Source organism: Hemibagrus wyckioides, linkage group LG10, assembly GCF_019097595.1.
Source record: "Hemibagrus wyckioides isolate EC202008001 linkage group LG10, SWU_Hwy_1.0, whole genome shotgun sequence".
In the NCBI taxonomy this organism is placed as follows: domain Eukaryota; kingdom Metazoa; phylum Chordata; class Actinopteri; order Siluriformes; family Bagridae; genus Hemibagrus; species Hemibagrus wyckioides.
The window spans coordinates 10,075,147-10,099,665 of NC_080719.1; the positions used below are offsets into that span (position 1 = coordinate 10,075,147).

Genomic DNA, 24,519 nt, shown 5'->3' on the forward strand with positions numbered 1-24,519 from the left:
CAAGAAATTTGCATCGGCATACAAAGCATTTTCAGCATACGAACAAACCGAACCTAGTGCCGCTAGGTTGGAGTAACAGGAGCTGTTCAAAATTTGTGGAAAGCCAAGTGAAGCCATCTGAAAGAGTTTATAAATTTTTTTTCAGTCAGCAAAAGCTGTTTCGAAACAGTTAACCCATGATATCAACGTTGCCTTCGGCCTGCATTTACAGCTATATGATTTTTTGTGCGTTTTTTTTTTTGTTGTTGACAGACTGGTGGCCTGTTCTATTTTTAGCCTAAGCTTGGTGGCATGACTACCTGTGAGAACCCTTGACCTTTAGAAATTGGTAATATTTTTGGCTGGCTGGAACGGATTTACATTTACATTATTTCTTTCATATTCATATTTCACATTCATATCTGAATTTACATTATTTGTTATTGCAATACAAATTTTCACCTTAAGAACTCGCCTCCAGAACGAATTAAATTTGTATGCCAAGGTTCCACTGTAATTGCTTTGTTTAGGTTGAGGAGCAGGATTAGCTTTATTCAGATGAACTACATTAAAATTAGTCACTTGAATTTTTTGGTGTATTAGATGAAGTTGTAAACTGCAGCTCATTTCCCTTTGAGATGTGTTTGGGTCCAAGTGTTCGGGAGCATGCAGGTGGTCTTCTGCTCCACCGTATAAACATGCCACAGGCTGTTCTCACTGTCCATTGAACCCTGTCAAACTGTGATTGAAAAACCTTTTGAAATACTTGAAAAACTATAAACTTCAATAAAAAAGCTCAGCCTTTGGCATGTTCTTTTTAGCTCGTTTGCTTTTTGTCATAGCCCACCTTTAAGTTAATTAAACTGATAATAAAGCTTGCAGCCTTGGCTCTTTTAGGAAAAGTGCTTTGTGATAAACACACTACTTTCAAAGAGAACGAGGGATTGTGCTGCCGTTTTTACTTTGTGAAAGAGCTTGAAACTTATATCATTTTAAAATTCGGTGTTGTGCTTGCCGGCCTGACAAAGCTTCTCTTTAATCCACTAGCCCTGGCTCATATTCTTATCTGCGCAAGCACCATCTGTTGCGTTTGGGATAAAAAAATATATTATTTTTGCTGGCTGGCCTGCTGCTCAGTACTTCATGGAGGAGTCGAGGCAGCATGTATGGCATTTAAAACAACCTGCTCCTTTTCTCTCTTTCCAGTACACCCTTTTGTTCCATAACATGCTGAAACACAAAAAGAGTGTAAACGAAAACGATGTAAGCAATGCCTGGAGTGGTCTCGGGTGTAAGGCAATCTGTGTAGGCTCAATGTTTTGCCTCTGAGCTTGTTTTCAAGGTCTTGTGAGTTCATCCAGTAGACTGCACATATTCTGCACTTTTTCAACTTTCTTATCTCATATCTGAACTTTCCAGAGACTGTCAAAATCCTGTCTCTCCTCTTCATGGCTGATTGAGAAGGTATCTCAAGTATTTTCCACCTGGCTAACAGAGATGTTTGGAATATTTACTGCAGAGACGTATACTTGCCTTGCTTACGTGTGGTCACGTTTCAGCACTTGCTAGAACCTGGGTGAAAATATTTTCACATTGATATATGATATGATTAAGGGGGTTTCACCTTCACTGCTCTAATGGGAATTCCAGAAGTTTCAGAAGAAACCTTTTGGTACTGTAGTGCTTTAAATTTACGGTTCTGTAAACTGGCATTATTAGCACATTAGTTATCATGAAACCTCAGCATTGCCCAGTATTACCATAAGTAATATTAAAAATATGTAGCACTTGTATTAATTGATGTATTAAACATTTTTATTTGCTCTGTGAGAAACCGTAATACACTTGCTGTTGTTAACATGCAAAATTCTGATGCTGAATAATTAATTCCAATATTTACACTCTCAGTATAGAGTTAGAAACATTTAGTTGACTTACTTATTTGTATTCATGGATGATATAAACATTAGAAAGTGCAAATGTATTGTGGTAACATCTAAACAATCATTTACTTACAACTTTGTTAATCTGATGATTGATTAACATTACTTATGGTCAAATAATTCTTAAGCTTATCATTTCTTAATCACAGTAATACAGTTAAAGGACAAAATTGTGAGCTGTTAACAAAATATTATTAGAAAATGCATGTCTTCTGAGAAACCTGGCAGCTATTCCATTAAAATACAATGTAGAGCTGTTTTCATTTCATGTGATGACAACCAGTTCTTAACAGTTTGATTTTCACTGATCTAAAGTTTGGTCTGAGGAGGAGGAGGAGCCTCCACTATTGACTGGTATCAGCATGATTTTATACGTTGTTTTGTGTAACATGACTGGCTGAATTTATGACTTCATGTTCCTCCAGGTAGATAGGTGTTCCTATTAATGTGGCCACCATGTAGATTTAAATTAGTCATATTTTCATAACATGGCCATCCTTCTCCAAAATAGGCAATGGAAAGGCAAGGACAGTGTAAAGGACACACAATAAGTCACAACATTTTGGAGAATTTGTATACGATAACATCTGGCTTCTCATCTAGAGATTACATAGCTGTTGTAAAATTCGACCTTTGTAGATGCTGGAATTTGAAGGTGATAGGATGTGCTGTGTTAGCAGTGCAAGCTCAATCCCAAAGCCTCTGTCAGCACTCCGCCATGTTCTGCTCTTGGCTCGGATCAGCTGTATATAAAAATAGCTATAAAAATAGCTGTTCTAACAACAGCAGTGTCCGAGGGCTCGGGTTCCTCGGTGGCCTCTGGAGGACATCTTCTTCTATCTTCATACTGAATGCAGAATCATCGCTCGTGGGCAAAGGCTTTATAGTTTCAGCTTTCTCAGATACCACAGAGTATATAAAAGTCAACTACACACATACCAGTGTAGACTAAATCAACAGGCAAATCTAAAGTTTAAACTTGACTCTATCTTAATTACGGAATGGAGTTGTTCACCTAATTCTAGACAGCTTTCTAGTATGGATAGCTGTAGTAATATGGATCGTTGTTTATTGCCAGATAGCTACTTATATTTGGAGAGATAATGTTAACATTAACTAAGCTGACTAGCTAATATTAGTGCAGTGGTGTACAGTAGGTAGATGGCTAGCCCAGCTAATTTTACAGGAAGCCATGCTAATCTTCAGAACAAGAGAAAGGCTGGTTTGGCAAAAGGAGGAGTGTGGTCACATTGACCGAATTATTTTTTGTAGGCATTCTTGTGCCTACAAATTGATTTGCCTCATTCTTGCATTCTTGAATAATAAAACGTCATGCTAGTTTTAGTGCTAGTTTTTGAGTACTAATAAAATTTTCTGGTAGGCTGCTCAGACTTTATGACCCTGATGCAGAGTCATGAGCAATAAAGAGCTAAAGCAAGAGATTTTTTTTTCACGCCGTGTGTCTGTTTAAAATGGACATTTTCTGAGCTGGCAAAAAAGTCACATGGAAGCAGTTAAGAGTACATGTTTTGCACAGTTCTGATGCATCAGCAACTTTCTGCAGGGCCGCTTTCATTTTTGACATATGGAACATTCCAGAAGCTGCTGTTTTTCTTCCACACCCCTTTGCTGGATTCCCTGTGTTGTGGGAAGTGGGTTAATCTGCTGAGCCTTTCGTCGGCTTCGCTCTTTATAGCTTTTCCTAATGACACGTCTTAGTCTCGCTCAGTATTTATATATTAATGAAGTCGTTTTAGTCAGCCAATGTATTTGGAATGTCTCCAGCGTGGTGGCTGTTGATTCTGTCATGTCAGCTGCAGTGATCGCGATCAGGAGGAGGAGGAGTCCTGAGCTGCTGAACACAGCAGCTCAGGATGAGGAAATGATAAAAAAACAAGTAGCATTTTCATTCCCATGGGCTGATGTCCTTGTGGAAGCAGTGCGGTTCCTTATGCTTTTAATGGCCCTCTGGGTTAATAAAAGTTCTTTATAATTGCTGGTCGAGGGCCTATAAAACACAAGTGTGTGCTTAAAATATACTCTTTCAATGTAAAAGAGCTACAAAAGGAAAGCTTTGCAGAATCAGAAGACCATCTTAAATTTGAGAGACTTATATATAATATATAATTTTTCTGCGGTTTAAAGTTATTTTCTTGAGAAAATATTTGAGATAAAAAGTAAAAGAAGATGGAAGTAGGTTTAGATAAGGACTTTTTCAAATGTGATGACTTAGAAAACAGTGAGGTGACTAAACATAAGGGTCACTCTCACGGTGGTTGCATTTAGTTCTTAAACTTTATTTTTTTCAGTATTTAACTATTCAAAAATATATGTTAACCCATCTCAAGTGTCTCAAATGGCATTTTTAAAAGGTTTAATGTCAATTTGGTAGTATAGAAGTTTACCTAAGTGGTTAAGTAACATCCATGCTAATGGAATGAGGTGATTAAAGACATTAATATGATTTCTTTCAAATTAATTTATAAAAATTCATACTTTACTTTTGGTCTATACTTTGGGTGACCTCCTCAATTTCATAATATCGTTAAAAAAACAATGATTGAGAGAACTTGGATTTTTTTGGATGATGAAACTTCCCGCTCAAAGAGTTTCTTAATTATTAAAAAAAGTATTATTATACCATAATCATTTATTTAAAATAAAAGACAAAACAGAAAAATAATGAATGCTGTCCCTTTAGTCTAATTCAAATTGAATCACCAGCATTTCATTCAAACCAAAATGAGATTTCAGAATCCTATGACAAAACTTTGCTTTGATTTGCTGCCTAATATTATTGCTAATTTTACCAGTAACCTTGTATGGCTTTATTGAGAAATTGAATGGTATTTGAATCCACAGGATGCACTTAAGATCATCTGTTTGTGTACTCGCCGATGCTGATAGAGCAGGGTGAGCTTTAAAGGAAGGATGTGGAAATAGCCTATCAGGTTGGATAGTGGAGAGCAGTGCAGGTCAATGGTTTCTCTGAGAAGATAGCCAGCCATGTCAGAGATATTCAGCTTAAAGAGTGATAGCATTGCAAAGCCAAATCCCATGAGGCAGGCTGTTATCGCACTACTTCTGCTCCTCATGGGGTGACGTATTGCCCAGGCAGAGTGACTTCCGGGCCTGCCCAATTCACACAGAGCTGTCTGTGTGAATAGAGATATACAACAATGTGAAAGTGACATTGGCGGACTAGTTGCATCTCAAATTTAGCTAGCTAATTTAAAGAAACGTTTAAATGCATGTAGTCAACCAGCCGAGTTTTTTTTTTAGCTTTGCACTGGAGCCAGTAGGATAAAGCTGCTAACAAATAAATCATTTATACATACTGTATATCTGCATCAATAAAATTATAACTACAAAATCATCTGAATGATGATTTTCTTTTTAATTTAGTCATTTGATCAGCCACCAATCAGGAATCAGTCAACGTATGCATATATACAGTATATGCTTCAAGTGTGACACATGAAGCCAGCAACAGAATCTTTTCAATCTGTGCCTCATGCTGAATCACACAGCAGCTGAACACGCTTGGAAGAAAGCCCTAACTGCCTCCTTCCACATTCATGAAGCTCATGATTGGCTAGTATTGCTCCAGTTGACGAAGGGAGACTAATGACATCGCTTCTATCAAGACAGCATGGACAATTTTGCTCTCTTGGACTCCTGGCCATAGACGGCTATGGCATCATCCGGATTCCAATCTGCAATCATTCGGCGATGAGGGTGAACACTCGTCTGTTACGCCACTCAGAAGCCCTCATCTAAATGACTTAGATGTAATGTAAAATTCCATTTGCAGACTTTGGGCCACACCATCCATAAGTCTGATGCTCTTGCAGTATGATGCCATACTATATGCCATGGAAGAAAGATTGTGGCTGCTTTTAGTTCTTTGACATCATTTTGTCAGTATTTTATTGCTAACAGGGTCTTGCACAGCATCAGGTACCACATATAATACGGGATTGAGATTAATAAACAACCCAGTATGGGTTGAAATGAGTGTGATTTCATTCAATTCAAAATTCAGAATAAAAATTCTAAAATTTAGAATTGTTTTTATATTCATCCCCAATGAGCAAGCCAAACATAAAGACAAAATCCCTCAGATGAAGATCATTTACATATAAGGTTTTGCCTGATTCTAAACTGAATGCTTGATACTCCCCTTTCTTGTTTGCTGTGTTAGCCAAACAAAACCAAAGAAATTTCTCTCAGACACCAAACATTTCCGGTAAGAGAAAGTAAGACTGAACTATTTTTTAAGCATGAAGCGTCAGTCCTCATTCTTCAGTAGCTGCTTTATCCTGGTTAGGAATGTCGTGGATCCGGAGAATGTCCCAGAAACACTGGGTATAAGGTGGGAATACATTCTCGACAGGACACAACGCATGCACACATTTTCACACCTAGGGGCAATTTAAAGTTCACCAAAGCAAATTCAACACATTTTTGGGAAGTGTGAGGAAACCAGAGACCCCAGAGGACAACATGTGGCAGAACATGCACAGACACTGAGCTCAGAATTGAATACATGGAAAATTCGTAATTTTTTGAAGTTATTAAGGGTTCCAAAATTACTTTTCTTTTGAAAGTGTATTATCTATGATCATGCTTGATGAAAATCAGGCTATACTGCATTGTATAACGCTACAGTTCTCAAAATTAGTTCTGTCAAGGTGTGGAGAATAATAAAGCCCAACAATAAGCACACTAAGAAACCAAAATGCAGGTCAGTCAGCCAGTCCCATTGGGAAACTCCCAATCACTGGCGTATGGCCATCGATTTTTGTTCAGATCAAACCAGGAGCACTGAAGTACCCATAAACCGCCTTGTTATTAATGGCGTTTCCACCATCCCACTATTCTGTATGCAAATTAGTGTCAGAACTGATGAGTGTGTCATAAACTGTGTATCGACACACGCCCGAAACAAATGGGCTACAAATCAGCATGCACTACTCTTCTGCTCCTGCACTTTTGATTTGCTGATAAAAAACGGTCTTACTGCAGTATGTGTGTGTCCTCTGCAGGTACTTGGCTCAGGGGAAATCAGTCTGTGCATTAGCAAGCCCAACAAAGGGATTTTCTTTCAATCTTCATGCTTTTCTGAAGTCACAAATGAGCCTGGCTACAAGCTAAGCCATCTGATGAGGCTTTTTTTTATATTTGAACAGCAGGTGATCAAGGAGTGATGGGGGTATCGTCACTAGTTGATGTGCATAAGTATAGAGCAAAATCGTATCATCCATTTATCATCCATTTATGCAAAGCAACTGCTACAAAATTAAATGTAAATGAACACTCTAGTACTGTCTACACTTTGACTCCTCTGATGTGCCTACTCTGGCCTTACAAGTGCAATCTAAGCTTCTACTCTGTGTGTGTGTATGTGTGTGAGTGAGTGTGAGAGAAAGAAAAATGACAGAGAAGTAAACTTTTGATATGTGTGGAATGTGCTGCAGTGCTGTTTCTGGTGATTGTTGGTTCATCTGCCCTAAACTTTGTCTTCATTTCTCTGCCCTGCAGCTCTGATCTGATTGTGAGAGAGACATGGTTTATGTGACACGAGCTGGACATCAGCTGCCCTGTGGGAAGAAATTCGTCTTCAACTGCTGGGTCCTACTTTTCCAAAAAAAAGAAAAAAAAATCTTAAATAAACTCTACAGCCTCCCAAGCCTCCAGTCTCCACTTACTGATACTTGCACATATGAACTTACTGATACTTGCACATAAAAAATGTAGAAACTCAAATTTATTTACTCACACTGAGTCCTGTCTTTGCTTGTGTGTATGGGGAGGCTCTGTGTAAACTTTTGGAAACCTCTGTGTATATACACACCAGAAAATACGGGACTGACTATGAGCACCTGCACGTTTTATAACCTCCTATAACCTGCTTTAAAAAAATCTATTAATTTCTGATTTGGGTTGTACATCTTTCAAGATATGTGACACTGCTGCACATTTCAGCTTATGCAGCTGATTGCTCTGAGCAATACCTTGGTATCCACCAGGTCTACTGAGGTTCTCTTGGACTCCCGACATTCTCAAACAGCAAATCCATGCCACAGATAAGATTTGCGAAATAGTAGAGGTAGTAGAGGTGTGTGCATGATGTTTTTCCTCCCCTTCCCATCCAGTCCTGAAGGAATTTTGACTAATCCCTTCCACTCTTGGAGAAAAGCTGCCACAACTGATGAATGAATGAAATCAGTAATCACATGAGCTTCATACCTATCCACCGACATATTAAAAATGCCCATCTTCATTATTGTCCCAATGCACACCACTAAACTGTAGATCTCTTAAAATCTCACCCTGAGGCTTGTCTTATATTTCAGAGGTAGTTTGACCTGATGAAGGTACATGCACCTCCTATATACTTCCTGTAAAGTGCTTGTTTGGTGTGACTAATGTACACATCTGCGTATTTCTCAATGCATAGTCATTAAGCAATCTGATCAAGAGTTCAAGACCTTAGTTGAGGCCTTACTTGTGCTGTCTTCTCAAATAATATTTCCTCATTCCAAAAAAATATCTGAGCTAATAGATAACATGAAACTTTCAACTAGCTGAGGTTTTTATTTTTTATTTTTAGGAACAATGATTTCTCCTACTATGTCTGAGAACTCTTAAAAGAGTTGAACAAAAAGTCAGACAGTCGACTCTTACTTGTGTGAAGAGTGAAGAACACACTCACAGCCAAACAAGTATGCCAGTTGTTAAACTTGCTGAGCATCCGCTTTAGTTTGTATAGCTACCATGATAAATTGTCAAATTTAACTTGGCAAGGATGACACAGCCTCTTCATAATATATATTCACTACCTGCTTATGTAAAACAAAAAGTGCTTTTAGGGCATCGCAGTATGTGGAGTAAAATATATTAATACATTTTTTCTTATTTTATTTGTTTGTTAAACATGCTTTAGTGACATAATGTTTTCCACAGACACCACTTTGCAACTAATAGAGATTTTCAGCACAGCATTAAGGAGTTAAGGAGGCAGACAGGAGGCTTTCTTTAAAGTATTTTTCCCATGTGTATGCAACATCATGAGTGTTTTTACCATGAATTACAACCTTTACATTAAAGTTTCCATCAAAAATCTAAGATCTCAAGATGAACAAATCAAATAAGAAGGAAAAAATGTCAGATTTTAAGAAAAGCACTAAATGAGTTCAGTCTTTAAATGATATGAAAATGCTGAAGTCCAGCAATTTTTTTTATTTCCCCGTATTATTATTGGCAGGCGCCTAAAGCAAAGGTGTCATCAGAGTTCATCTGAGATTTTTTTCATACTGGGCTAGTGAAGCTAAACAGGAAGCTGAACTATAATTTTATTAGCAGTAACAGGGAGGCGGGCTGCATCTGCTTTATGCATCTATGTGTCTATGTATATGTCTGTGTGTGTGTGTTATGTAACTCTTTACATGACCATATTTAAACAAATGCATTACTCTTACTCTCCTTTCTGAAAGGTTATTGTTATTTGAAGTTCTTTGATCTGTTTGTATGTAGCTATCTATCTAGAGTATATATCTGTATATGTAGATAGTGTTTATGTGTATAGAGAAGATCGCAGATATTTCTGTGTTTGTCCTGTTGTGTTATCTCCTGATTCAAATCCCTCAAAAAGGAAAACCCATTTAGATCTGATTTTGATCTGAATCTGATTCCACACCTTTCACACAGGGATACACACCCAGACCTGCAAACACACATTGTGTACTAACTCAGCCTGCTCGGTGTGGCCTGGAATGATTTATTGATGTCTCTTTCTGCAGGTGCCTTGAAACTCTGTCTGGCCGAACTCCACTGACAGCGCTGAAAAATGAAGATCTGTCTTGTACTTCTCGGAGCTTTTCTACCCATTATTCAGGCTGGTACGTCTCTTGTTTCTCTCTAGGTTTCTCTCTCTCTCTCTCTCTCAGCAGGCTTTATTGACAGAAATCTAGATAGGTCCGTAATGGCAAAGATTAGGCACAATAAACAGGACACTTGATTTTTGCAGAGGCTGTAAAAATGTAACTTAGCAGAAATTTATCTATCTCCCATTCTCTGACTCTCTCTCACTGTCTTTCTGTCTGTGCCTCATACTGTTACTGCTACTTCATTTGTGTTCATTTGTGCTCCACTAATCTTCGACCATGAGATTTTTTTTTTGATCTATCATGTGCCACAGCATGGCAGGATTAAAAACAAAGCCCTCTTTCTGTGCCAAGACCTTATGTGCCTTGCATAAGTATTCACCCCCTTGAAGATTTTCATTGTTACATTTAGTAACCTGGAAGGGAACTGGGCTTAAGTGGGATAAAATGTTATGAATTTTCCCAAAATAGCTTATAATATTGAAATATAGAGGATAGATTTATGCATAAATTTACCTGCGTGTAATGAAAGTGCAAAATGATTATAGTATAGAAAATCCCTGATACTAGAAGGCCCTGGAATTTGTTACAGAACTTATTTAAACATAGGCAGGAACACCTATTTTACACACACAGCACGAACACCTGCATATATATATATATATAGTTATATATATATATATATATATAACTTTAACAGCAGCTCTGATAGTTCTGGCTAAAATTTAAATCCCTCTTTTATGTAGTAGCAGCTCCACATAGAAAGATTAAAAACAACTAACATGTTTTTGGTGTTGATGTTTTCTGTGATAAGACATTTTAATTTTTGGAAGGAGTCTCCAGTATCAGCTCTTTGTAACTGAGGTAAAGCTATGTTTTTCCAGCATAGGAAACTCATCAGGACAGTGGATAAATTATTGTTTTATAAGTAATAAATGTTAGCATTTGCAATTTGCTGTTGAATATCAGGGCTGAAAGACTTTAGGATGTCATTCTCCCATCACTGAATCCCAAACACATAATTCCAGAAAGAATCCTGATGTTGATTTTCTCCAATTGATTTTTTCCAATAACAGTACACCCCCAAAGTGTTTTATAGCTTACATATTGGATGTTAAATAGGAGAGTCTTCCAGTGAAAGCAGCCATTTGCAAGTTCCACATCTCTAGCCAATGTTAAAACCAATCCAGTTGTAAAAACAAATTTTTACAGTTATGGAAAGAGTCCAGTAATTCCAATGAACCAGTCACATAGCTTTACAGAGATTAATTGGTCTCTGTGGTCTTAGTTCCCTAAAACATGCAAGTTTGAGCATTTGTTTTAATTACCTGGTGAGAAATCGGTCCGAGTTCAGTACTTACACCCGGTTGAAAAAGTATCTACATAACTACGTATTAACTACGTTACACACAGGACCCTCCAAAATGACCAAATTGCCATGAAAGAGAAACAGAGAACAGGATTTTGAATAAGCCCATCATTTATCCACTTGTTTCCTTGTCCAGTTTTGTTATGGACGTTCAAGGTCAAACTCACGCTTTTCATATTTATAGAGATATAAACATGCTATTTCCTTTCTTTCAGCCACTTTATTGTAATTGCAAACAGAAGTCAGCACTGGAACATTTGCTCGCTTGCAGTAATTACGACCATTTTTCCTCTGCCATGCAGAAATGATTCTTCATCCTCTTTATAGGATGGTAGAGAAATTGAATGCATCAAAAGTGCTTTCGTTCGTTCTTTTTCATGCTTACATTTATGCATGTAACAAAGATGGTAAGGGTTTATGTAATTGACCAAATGCATAAATGGATTTTTTTTTAAATTTTGCTGTAATCACAGCAGTCTGCTTTTAAGAAAGATGTCCTTCCTACAGAACATCAGTCCATTAAGAATGACATCTCGCACAGTTTGATGGGGGTTTAGGGTGAGTGGGTTGCTTTTGAGTAAGTTGAGTCAAAATGCCATGGCCAGTTCAGGGTATCCAAACAGGCATCCGGGTTTGAGATCAAAGTTTTGTTCAACAACTTAGAAAATGACGACTTTTTTTATTTTGATCACATTTTTCAAGTTATCAAAAACATATTAAAACAGGTGACTGACAGGTGTATTTGTGAACTTCTACCTTGCTGTAAGCCCTTGGTTTCACCTGTCAAGACCACATTTGTTGTTGAAAAGGATAAACATGTCGACCAAAGCGCTGTCTATGGGAGAAAAGCAAACCATTTTGAAGCTGAGAAAAGAGGGAAAATCTCACTAAGAACCAGACATCAAACAGGTCAGTCAAGAAAGACAACAACCTGATGATAAAAACATTGTGAGAGCAATAAAGAAATGCCCTAAACAACAACTTGTAACAACACTAACAACCTCCACAGGGCAGGGGTAAAGGTATCACAATCCACCATTGAAAAGACTTTGAGAACAGAAACGTAGTGGCCGTACTACAAAATGCAAACCACTCATCAGCAGTAAGAATCTCAAGGCCAGTCTGGAATTCATAAGAAAATACAGAGATGAGCTTCAAAAGATCTGGAACCAAGATTAACCTCTGACAGAAAGATATCATGAAAGTGTGTAGAATGAAAGGATTTGCTCGTGATCCGAAACATACAAGCTCATCAGTCAAGCATGGAGGTGGTAGTGTCATGGCTTGGGCTTGCATGGCTGCTTCTGGAACAGGTCCATTAATCTTTATTGATGTAACTCCTGATAGTAGCGGCAGAATGAATTCAGAATCTACAGGAACATTCCGTCTACCAATTTACAGAGAAATGCATCCAATCTAATTGGAAGGAACTTCATCCTGCAGCAAGACAACCCAAATCACACTGCCAACACAACACAGGACTTCATCAGGGGGAAAAGTGGAAGGATTTAGACTGGCCATGTCAAAACAAAAGAACTGGCCTTGTTGTTGACATGTTTTCTGAGGGTACTGTATGTGTACACGTGATAATATCACAAGATTATCTCTAATATTTTATGTGAACAGGTATGCACAATGCACTGCAGTGGACTCGTGTCATGATAAAACTGAAGTTACTGAAGTGAATGGTACAAATGAAAGATTAAATGGACAAATAAATACTGTTGGTTTTTTAAAGATGCTATTAAATTGTTTTCTTACCTACACAGAGGCAATACATCACATTAAAATAACCCAGGAAGTCCAGAGAGGACCTTTATAATTTATGAGAAAACTTATGAAAATACAATGATTAAAGGTAGAAAAATGTTGGTGGACATTTTTTGTCCTCCTTGGTTGGATGAATGTCCTAGTCAGGTTGCAAAGTTTCTGAGAGGAATATTGTGCAATGATGCAGTGATTTTCAGGCAGAATTAACTGAACAGGGATTTCTCCTGTCTTGCTTTGCCTTACTGTTCTAGTGATTTTAAAATAACAAAGCTAAAAAATGCCAGATATCTATGTGCCTTGTTGGGTGTTTTAGCTTCCAATTCAGGATTTGATGTGAACTGAAGTTTGGGATTTAATTTTTTCTGATATGTGAAATCACTGATTGCCTTGGGTAAAGACTTATGTATAGCCTAGGTATAAGCACAATGCTGGTCATTTTATCTTTCAGGTAAAAAATAAATAAACGAGGCAGATTTAATTAACAAGAAATACACCAAAAGTAAAATAGTGAGAATATCTTGAATGCTTGCTTACATGCTAAAAGGGCTTTGGGGTAACACAAATGATTAATCGCCGTTTTCAAATTGTCAAATATCTTATTACTTCTTTTTTAAATTAGGATTTTTTGATTAAAAACAATGGTAGTATAATAAACAACAGAACAAAAAATGCATGGCTTGTTTTATCAAATCTGCTGCTATAATTAAATCATCATTGAATTTATTAGATTCATCTGTTACATTCGACATTCATAGAGCAGGTCATGTCCACATCTTTACCAGACAAGAAAGAGTAATTGTGTGCTTTATTTTTGTAAAGGGATCATGAAATCAGTCAAATATATATTTGTATTTACAGTATTTGCACACAATGTTTGTTCACATCATACTGTATATACTGCCCTCAAATAATGAATCCATTTCCACATCCTGGGTATTGACTAGGGTTAACTACTTAAGCTCTACATTTGAATCTATTCCATCTGGTAAGGTAGGATTCTGACTTTGTGTACTATTTGTTTAACTTGGTTGGTTCTAGAGTTATTTGAACTGTGTTATATTGTATAGCTTGTTGATCCTTTAGTGTTGGTCTACGCTTAGTTGTCTCAGGTGATTAATCAAGAGTAGTCTCCCTTAAGGTGTGAATTGTGGGCAGGGCTTACTAATTTATATTGAAGGCTCTCCGCTACAGACACTTGTGTTTGCATCTAGCCTGGTCAAGACCTGTTTATAGTAAGTGTCTACTAACATACTTTCTTGTCCTGTTACATTTTTAACTTGCACTTAACCTCACTTTGACCAAACCAGACATGTGCCTCAAACCCATCTCTGTTCTTACCTCTTACAGACACAGGCATTATTACCCATGAAGCAAAGGTCGTGTTTCCAGCAATCTCATCTACCCTCCCCTGTTGTCTCAGTCTCAAACAGTGGTGGTAGGTGGGCTCTGGAACTGCCAGTCCACTGTAAGGAAGGCTGATTTCATCTCAGCTTTACCTTCCCACTATTCCTTTGATTTTCTGGCACTAACCGAGACCTGGATATCACCACAAAACACTGCTACACCGACTGCTCTATCCTCTGCCTATGCTTTCTCTCACTCACCATGAGAATCAGGCAGGGGTGGTGGCACAGGTCTTCTGTTGTCCTGGAGATGGTGTTTCACACCTCTCCCCTTGTCTCATCTCACCATTTCTTCTTTTGAATTCCATGCAGTTTCAGTTACATCTCCAATCAACTTCTACATCATTGTCATCTACTGTCCTCCTGGTCCCCTGGTAGACTTCATGGAAGAAATGGACACACTCCTCAGCATCTTCCCTTCTGACAGCACCCCTCTGATGGTTCTTGGAGATTTCCACCTCCCATCTGACAAGCTTCAGTCTTCTGGCCTTCTGACTCTTCTGAATTTGTTCTCCTTGTCATTTAACAGCTGCCCTCCAACACACAAGGGAGGAAACGTCTTGGACTTGGTCTTCACCTGCCCTTCCCCAGCTACAGACATGACTGCTCATTCTTCCTGTACTACCCAAATGTAACTCCCAACATCCCTCTCTCATCCGCCGGAACCTTCACTCTATCTCTCCTTCCTCTGTAGCTTCTACACTCTTTCATCTCTTCCTGACTATGACTCCTTTTCCTCCTTACCCCTAGACTCAGCTACAGACACTATTATCTCCTCTCTTTCATCAACCATGGACCTTCTCTGCCCTTTACCCACTAAACGCAGGAAGACTTCTTGTCCTGCTCCTTTTCTGTCAGATGTGCTTTGCAACAATCGGAGAGAACTACGAACAGCAGAGAGGAAGTGGAAGAAATCTCAACTGGACGCAGATCTCACCTCTTATCGAATGCTTCTGTCCAGATTCTCTTCAGACATGACTTCTGCCAAGACTTCCTTTTACAAGGAAAAGCTTGAGGCTTCTGCACAAGATCCCCGAAAGCTCCACAACATCTTCTCTGCACTACTCAACCCTCCAACTCCACCTAGTCCATCCTCCCTGACCTCTGAAGATTTTGCCACTTTTTACACAGAGAAGATTGAGAACATCTGCCAGACCTTCACATCCACCCCTACTTCATCTACATTACACAGCCAGGACTCAGCTACTCCTTCACTGAAGCATCTCTCAACCATAGAAGCAGAAGAGGTTTCACAAATCATCCACTCCTCCAATCCCACCACCTGCCCACTGGATCCAATCCCTTCCACTATGCTCCAGACCATCTCACCTGACCTCCTGCCCTTCATCACCACAGTCATCAATGGATCCATTACATCAGGACAGGTACCAACTGCCTTTAAGCAAGCAAGGGTTATCCCTATACTAAAGAAACCTGCTTTATCCCTCTGACATCAATAATTACAGACCAGTATCACTTCTCTCCTTTCTTTCAAAATTCTCGAACAAATTGTTTATAATCAGTTGTCTGACTATCTCCTGCAGAATAACCTTCATGATCCCAACCAGTCTGGCTTCAAAGCAGCACATTCCACAGAGACTGCCCTTTTGGCAGTCACTGAGAAACTACATACTGCTAGATCAGCCAAGCTGTCATCGGTCCTCATCCTCCTTGACCTTACTGCAGCATTTGACACAGTTAACCACAAGACTCTCTTGTCCACCCTAAGGAGTCTTGGAATTTGTGGAACAGCATGGGAATGGTTTGCTTCCTACCTGGATGGTCGCTCATATCAGGTAACATGGAAGGGCTTGACATCTGCCCCACGCAGACTCTCTACTGGTGTCCCACAAGGCTCAGTACTTGGTCCTCTCCTTTTCTCCGTCTACACTCACACTCTTGGCAAAGTTATATCCTCACATGGCTTTTCATACCACTGCTATGCTGATGACACCCAACTTATCTTCTCCTTCCCTCCCTCAGATACCACAGCTTCTGCCCGAATCTCAGCGTATCTGGCAGACATTTCATCTTGGATGACAGCTCATCAGCTGAAACTTAATCCCAGCAAAACTGAACTGCTGGTCATCCCAGGTGATTCATGCCCAGACAAGGATCTTGCATTGTCTCTGAACAACTCAATGATCTCCCCTTCAGCCACTGCTCACAACCTTGGGGTAACCATGGACAATCAACTGTCCTTTTCCTCCCATGTTGCCAATGTGACACGCTCATGTCAGTTTCTTCTGTACAACATCAGAAGGATCCGACCATTTCTATCCACACAGGCTACTCAAGTGCTTGTTCAGTCTCTGGTTATTTCGAGACTGGACTACTGCACCTCTTTATTGGCAGGTCTTCCTCTGAATGCAATTTGTCCACTGCAAATGATCCAAAATGCAGCTGCACGGCTTGTTTTCAACCTGCCTAAGTTCTCCCACACCACCCCACTGCTGCGTTCCCTTCACTGGCTTCCGGTAGCTGCACGCATCAGATTCAAAACACTGATGCTTGCCTACAAAGCCAAGAATGGACCAGCACCATCTTACCTCAAAGATCTTATTACTCCTCGCACTGCACCTCGCTCCCTCCAACCCACTAGCACTGCCCGACTGGTCCCACCATCTCTCAGGGTAAAAGGTAGGTATTCATCTAGACTCTTCTCTGTTCTGGCACCGAGGTGGTGGAATGAACTTCCCCTAGATGTCCGTACAGCAGAGTCTCTGACTGTCTTCAAACGACGTCTTAAGACCTACCTTTTCCTGAGGCACTTAAACTAGCTCTTATCTTTCCCTGTTTATGTATTGTTATATGGCTTAAAAATTTTTTTTTTTAAAAATTCCAATTTTAGGCTAATGGTATCCTAAGTCTGTAACCTATTGAACCAGTGTTAATGTTTTCAATGATAGTGACTTAAAGCACTTTTGTATGTCGCTCTGGATAAGAGCATCTGCCAAATGCCAGAAATGTAAATGTAAATGTACTTGAAATGCTAGACATTTTGTATAAATCAAATATCATAATCATAACTTACACCATGCTTTATGCACTAAAGTATAATATGTGTCTGGTTAATCGAGTCACGGTGTTCGGTGTGTATATACTGTATGTGATTGTCTACTCCACAGTTTGTCCAGATCAGATGCCTGGGTTACAGCCCTGGACTCCTGGCTTTAGTGAATCTCACCGCGTCACCATCGGCTATGGCCGTAAGCTGCTTCTTACTTCCTCCGCCACCGTCCACTCCATTGAGATCCTCAACGGAGGTATTTTTCCTTTGTACTACCTTCCTTCAAGCATTATAAAATGAATCGCAGGGGATTTAAGTCTGTTTAACTGAAAGGATCATCTGTTTCACTTGAGGGAGAAATCCATTCACATCTATCCTATGAGTAAAGAGCATGTTTGGGTTAATGCTGCAGCTTGGATGCCTTAAAAGGAAAGGTCATGGATGTTTTGGGTTTGAGATCGTGTCATGGAAGTGTTCTGTGTCCTCTGTAGGAAAGCTTGTGATCGCTGACACTAACCAGCCCATCATACTTCGTGCCAAACACATCCTTATTGGGAACAATGGCGAGCTGCATATCGGCAGTCCTGAGTGTCCATATAAAGGAAACCTCACCATCTCGCTCTATGGCAGGTAATACCAGAGTATCACTATCTAAATAACCCACTTTATTATAATATGCAGGTCTTATATGCAATATAGCTTCCTGTAATAAGGTTTGGACAAAAATTAAATTTAATCAGCAAAAGACATGTTTGCTCTTTAACTTTATCTCTGGAGCTATTAATGTAGTTGCAACATATGGAATCTTGTAATCTCTACTTTAATGTTGTGCGTACAGCGTACATAAATCTCCTCTTACTGTGTTTGCTTATGTGATTTTTGTTTAAATTACATTAGCAACCACCTTGATGCTAGAATAACAATTTTCCTCAACACATAGACTGTTGGTATCAATCTGCCTGATACTTTCTCTCACATAGGATGTGTCAAGGACCCCCCTCTGTGTGTTATCGCTCCCTAAGCTCATGTTTACTGTGATTTCAACCCATATCTGGTCACTGGTTTGCTCTCATTTTGTATCCATTTGTTTTGTTTTAGTTGCAATGTCTATTCATGCATTTTTCTGTTAGGTCCAAGCCTTAATTTTTCTTGTTCGAGATCCCTGTCCTATGTACGTAGTGTATCCTGGTTTTATTTACCTGTTTGTTTATAATTAACTGTTTTCCTCTGATAACCTGTCTACCTGTGTTTATATACAAATGGCATCTCCAATTTCCAGTTATGTCCTTTCATGCAAGTCTGCTGCACAATGCTAAACTAGTAGCTATATGCTTCTCTTACTTCTTAGCTACATGAGTGTTTGTATCTTTTCAAAATCCTGGCAAATCACCTACTCTTACATGGAAAATTTAATAAACCACACTGATGCTGAGTTATTGCTTTAAGATAATGCTTGACAAGGAAAGACATATAAAAGTGAATGTCATAACATTTGATTCTGCTAACTCAGAAAGGTGTCTCATTTTTATCTACAGTATTTTATGTTTTTGTTCATGTAAAAACGAAGCTCTGCTTCTTTGGCCTTTCCTTGTCCACATTGTATCTATATTTCATACTAGACTGCCTGATATCTCTGGAATAAAAGTATAATGGTTGTTTATATCACAGTCTTCATTTCTGCCCACCAACACACAACATCCATTTTAGCAGGTAAACATATGACAGCACTCAGTAAGAATACAATTACTGACTAACCCATCTGTTGCTTTTCAGTCTCCATCTATTTAATCCATTAGAGGAAACAACTATTATAGGTAGTAACCAAAATGTTGCGCTGTAGATCCACTGAAAATAGTGACCTGTGTTAACTGTTTATTTGCTGTGTTTTTTGTAACAGATCTGATGACACCGGTGATGAACACAGTTATTTTGGGAGAAAATATGTTGGTGTAGGAACAGGAGGGACGCTTGAGATTCACGCTGAGAAGAAGCTGTCATGGACGTTCCTTAACAAAACACTGCATCCTGGAGAAGGAAATGAAAACAGCTACCATTTTGAGAGAAGCTGGGGCAACCGGGGCATCATTGTCCATGTCATCGAGCCCACAACAGGAGAGGTCCTACGCAATGATAGGTCAGTGTTCTTGCCTCTCTCTCTCTCTCCCTCTCTCTCTCTAAATCTTGATATACATCTCTCTTTCCATCATGTATAAGCCACTGTCCATCTCTGTCTCTCCCTTAAGTATAACTCTGTCTATCTAATCATTTTTATATAACTCCACCAGTCTGTCTCCGTGTCAGTGACCACATCATGAATAACTCTCATTTCCTTTCTCAATCTATCCTTCTCAGTGTCTTCTATATCCGTCTCCTCTGACATTGCTTCCTCTATGATCTGCTTTTCCTTTTGCTAAGCTATGATCTTGCCATTTAACGGATTGTGGTTCATTACATCAACAAAATAATGATTTATCGACTGGCTGGCATTAAACCAGGAAACAGAAACTTTAGACCAATTGTCAAAACAAAACTGTCTTTCCAGCCCTGCATGATTGGCCTATAATCAGTTTTTCTCATTACAGAAGAATAACCTGGCCTTTGGCTGTACTTTGCCTTCAAAACAGCAACTTACTCCAACTCTCCTGGAATGTTTGTTTGATTCCAGAAACTTCCATGGTTAGATAATGTATTTCTCTGTGACCTACTTTGCAGGTTTGACACTTATCGGAGTAAAGATGAAAGCAGGCGCCTGGCCCAGTATGTGGAGGCAGTTGAGGATGGTCAGATCCTTGCCATGATGGTGAACGATGAGGGCTCGAACAACCTCGAGGACTCGGCTAGGAAAACCTTGGCAAAGCTGGGCAGCCGGCATTTTCATCGGATTGGATTCAGGTACAGGTTTTGGAGTCTCACTGAGTTAGAAATCTCCATGAAAATGCCTAAACCTCAATAAACATCAGAGTGGAAACTTGACCGGACATGTCTCAACCCCATTAGTGCTTCATGAAGGACCTTGTCATTTAGAATCAGATATTTTTCTGTTAGAGCAAATATATTTAAAGCTTCTTTTGAGGATGTGGAAAAAGCAAATGTCATGGTTGTATACAACACAAAACGTACACTCTTCTAAAAAGCACTTTTCACAGGTTCATGAAGAGGTTGTTGTTACAGTTAAGGGTTCTTAAAACTATCTAAACAAACTGTTGTAGGATTCAAGATCTTAAGGGTCACTAAAGGACCTTTAAGTGAAATAGAATTGACTTTTTTAGGGCTAGTTCAAAGTGGACAAGGACCAACTTAAAATATACCAAAAGTACAAAAACATGTTTTTACGGGCAGAGTAAGTGTAAGTCAAGCCGATTTTATTTTAATACCCAAGTCTCTCCTATTGTATGACAGCTATAAATCAATATTCAATGTTCAAGATGCATGAAACCACCCGATATGGGACTGCTGAACATGCTTGGAGGAGAGCACTATCTGCCCTGTTCTATGTACATATTCAGTACATGCAACAGACAACTGCAATTGGCTAGTTTATCTCTGATTTACTGAGGAGAGAAGAAAGCTATCCTTCCCACTTAGAGATCAATGGTGATTATGCTGTCCTAGATTCAGGGTGTGGTTGCCAATAAAATGATTTACTGCATGTCACTTTATTGCCGGTGACTAAAGTGCAAAAATGGTCTAAGCATTTTTATTGCTAAAATATTTCAGGCCCTCCCACCACTGATGATTCTCAATCTTTGACATGATAATGTAGACTGTGTAAAGTCTTGGCACAGTATTGCAAAGATTTATTCTTGCATTTTTAAGTGAAAAGAAAAAGAACTAGAAAGCAGAGTGAAATCCAGTATAATTGTGATATTGAGAAATTGACCTGTAGTTTGATATTGATCTACCCTTAATGCTATGTGGTACAGTAGGGTTGATTTTATCGCCTGCTGTCAAAGTGGCAAGAGGCAGCTAAATGTGAGTGCAGGAAGCTAATTATGCCAAAAGTGGTAACTGTTTTGCTTTTGCACTGTGGCACTGCCACTTGTTATGCAGTCCTAGGTTAATTAGCATAGCATGCAACAAGTAGCAGCAGCTATCACTGTCTTGAAGCAGCAGCTATCACTGTGCCACTGAAAGCATACACAAACTTAATGTCCTTAATGTTTGACTTTGTAAAAACTAAAATGTTGTGAGAACACTCAAAATTTCTGGCTGTGCCGAAATGTGCAAGCTTCTGTGTGTTTAGTTTAAAATGGGAAAAATGAAGTGTCTCTCCCTTGTTGTGGTAATAGTGGTGATTATCATCATTGTTATCGTGAGGAATACAGAAGTAATGGCTCCCAGCACACTATCCATCTTAAAACCTACATTCTTTCCAATATCGAGCTGACAGAATGTTGGCAAGCCTGGCTCCTAACTACAGATAGTTATGGTGTCATTGGGGATAAGAAAGTCTGACCTCCCAACAGCAGACCAAACCCTTAGATAGTTGTGCCATCTGTGAGTCCAGACTGGCTCAGTATTGGATGTATAAACAGTCAGCGCTCACTGAGTATTTAAATACAAAAATCACTGTTTGGCTTTTCTGGTTGGGGCTGAAAGAAACTATATCATATCACGATTCTTAAAGAATCTTAAAGATTTCTATGATACGTTTTATATATCATCATACTGTATGTAGATTTGCTAATTAACAGCCAGCAAATCAATAGTGCTGCAGTAATAATAATTACACACACACACACACACACACACAGTGATCAGCCATAACATTAAAACCACCTGCATAATACAAGTCACCCTTGTGCCACCGAAACAGGTCTGACCCATCAACACATGGATTCCTCAAGACCTCTGAAGGTGTATTGTGGTATCTGACCTTAAGATATTAGCAGCTGATCCTTTAAATCCTGTAAGTTGTGAGGTGAGACCTCCATGGATCAGACTTGTTTGTCCAGAATATCCCACAGACGCTTGACCAGATTGTGCTCTGGGGAATTTGGAGGAAGTAAACCGTTTTTGAACATATTGTGGAAAAGTGCATTATTCTACTGAATGAGGCTTCTGCCATAAGGAAATACTGTTGCCATGAAAGGGTGTACTTGGTCTGCAACAGTGTTTAGGTAGATGGTACATTGTTCACTTCACCTGGCAGTGGTTTCAATGTTACGGTTGATTGGTGTATAGAGGAGTATAGTGGCTTAGAGGTTAGTATGCTTACCTTGGATCGTTTGTGGGTTTGTTTCTTGCCTCTGCCTTGCATGTGTGAAGTTTGCATATTCTCCCCATGCTTCAGGGGGTTTCTCTAGATACCCCATTTTCCTCCCCAGTCAAAAGACTTCCAGCTGCTTCCAGTCAGTTTGTTTGTAATGAATCTAAAAAAATGCTCACTATATCCAGTATCTCTCAGAAAAATCATACTGTGACACAGTATAACAATATTTATATTATTATATGATCATATTACTCTGTCTGGCAATATTTTGCGAGATAGCAGTTTTTATTCTCATGCAGGCAGGAGAGACGTGTCAATTATGAAGCCTCAGTTATGAAGGATATTAAAGAAATATGTTTCCAATAACATTCAGTACAACTGTTACTAAAAGTCGTAAAAGACATAAAACACCTTGTGTTTGCAGATTAAGCCCGTTTTACACCGGACATGTCTTAACTGCTCTGTGACACTTTCTCTTTATGCTGAGTGCTGCTCCATGTGGAGCGTTCATATCGGTGTTTTCATTCACTGCTTGTAAACATTAATCTCAGTAGCACACAGTGTGAATTTTAAAAGATGCCAGAGCAGGGGCACTTACACCAGGGCTACGGGCTGAAATACTGAACTGACATCCAATCAAGCTTTTGCTGTACGTCTCTATTACTTCCATTACATAAACACATGTCACTCTAAGCAGAGATGTTTAACTGCTGTGGAAAAATTATACACTATTAGGACCCATTAAATACAGTGTGCATAAATATTCACCTTCCACATGAATGTTTTCTCACATTTAGTGAACTGAACTGGACATAATTGGGATTATATTATATTATATTGTATTCCTCCCTGCACTGAATATTAACTGAATACATATATTCATTAATGCAAATCCCTGAGATGACAGATTTTTATCAGTTAAAAGTTTTATGTAATTGAATGTAGTCATTTTTTAAAGCCACATTTTTTTAAAAATACTGTTTTCTTTTCTTCTAAAGACACTAACCCTAACCCTAATTGAAATTATATTATGTTGTATTCCTTCCTGCACCGAATATTAACCAAATATATATTCATTATTGCAAATCCCTAACTGAGATGACAGATTTTTATCAGTTTTTTAAGAGTTGAATATAATTGAATGCACTTTTTAAAAAGACACTTTTAATGTATCATTTGTAAGTGAAATTTGATCATAGATAGTTTAAACTAACTTCCTTTAGATGCAAGCAAGCCTAAACATGTTTCAATTGGCCTTACTAGTTTAACATTTAGTTTCTCTGATCAATTTATTTGTCGTTTTTGTAAAAAATGGACAATGTTAGCATTTGGCTGGACCCAAAGCACTTAATTGGATACTCCCCTATCAGGCAGCACACTGCCCGTATCTGTGTACTATCAACACACTCCCCATTTTCTCTACTAATTACAAATGGCATGATTAGGCTCAGGCAAGACAGTCTACATCCAAGTCTCCTAGCAGCTGCTTGTCGGTCCTCAATAAATTCTATGCAGCATAGAGTCAGTGTGTGAATCCCAGGCCGAGTCTGAGCCCAGATTTAATAAACGGGAGCAGATGGTTTTTCGCTCCAATCTAGGACCTCCTCTGCACCTCTGAGGAATCACAAGACCTAATTTAGACCTGTTGAAATGCATTGTGAGTTTCTATCTCATTCTTGTACTCTCATCAAATAATGAAGTAGTGAAGGAGGCGTGGCTTATGAATCTGTTAGTCCCTGGAAAAGGAGGCATGGCCTAACCCTAACCTTAACCCTAACCCTACTCCTTGAAGCACTTATTTTCCCACACTGATTGTATAACACAGAATTGTTACAATACATCAAATCATATCAATTTTTTGGATGCTTTAAATGTATCCTTGTAAAATCAAAAAAATCTTCTCAAAAGTCTTCTCACATATTCCCATATAAATCAACTGTCTCT

The 24,519-nt window shown here is 38.8% G+C and overlaps 1 protein-coding gene across 1 annotated transcript in view; it reads left to right on the plus strand.

Moving 5' to 3' along the window:
- The window catches only part of cemip (cell migration inducing hyaluronidase 1), a 130,535-nt gene that overhangs the window by 45,855 nt on the left and 60,161 nt on the right, over positions 1–24,519 (plus strand). The window contains exons 2-6 of the mRNA XM_058401724.1: positions 9,728–9,826; positions 17,482–17,619; positions 17,855–17,993; positions 19,261–19,497; positions 20,076–20,255. Of these exons, the coding sequence (XP_058257707.1) occupies positions 9,775–9,826; positions 17,482–17,619; positions 17,855–17,993; positions 19,261–19,497; positions 20,076–20,255 (746 nt within the window). The 5' untranslated portion in view covers positions 9,728–9,774. The remainder of the gene's footprint in view (positions 1–9,727; positions 9,827–17,481; positions 17,620–17,854; positions 17,994–19,260; positions 19,498–20,075; positions 20,256–24,519) is intronic.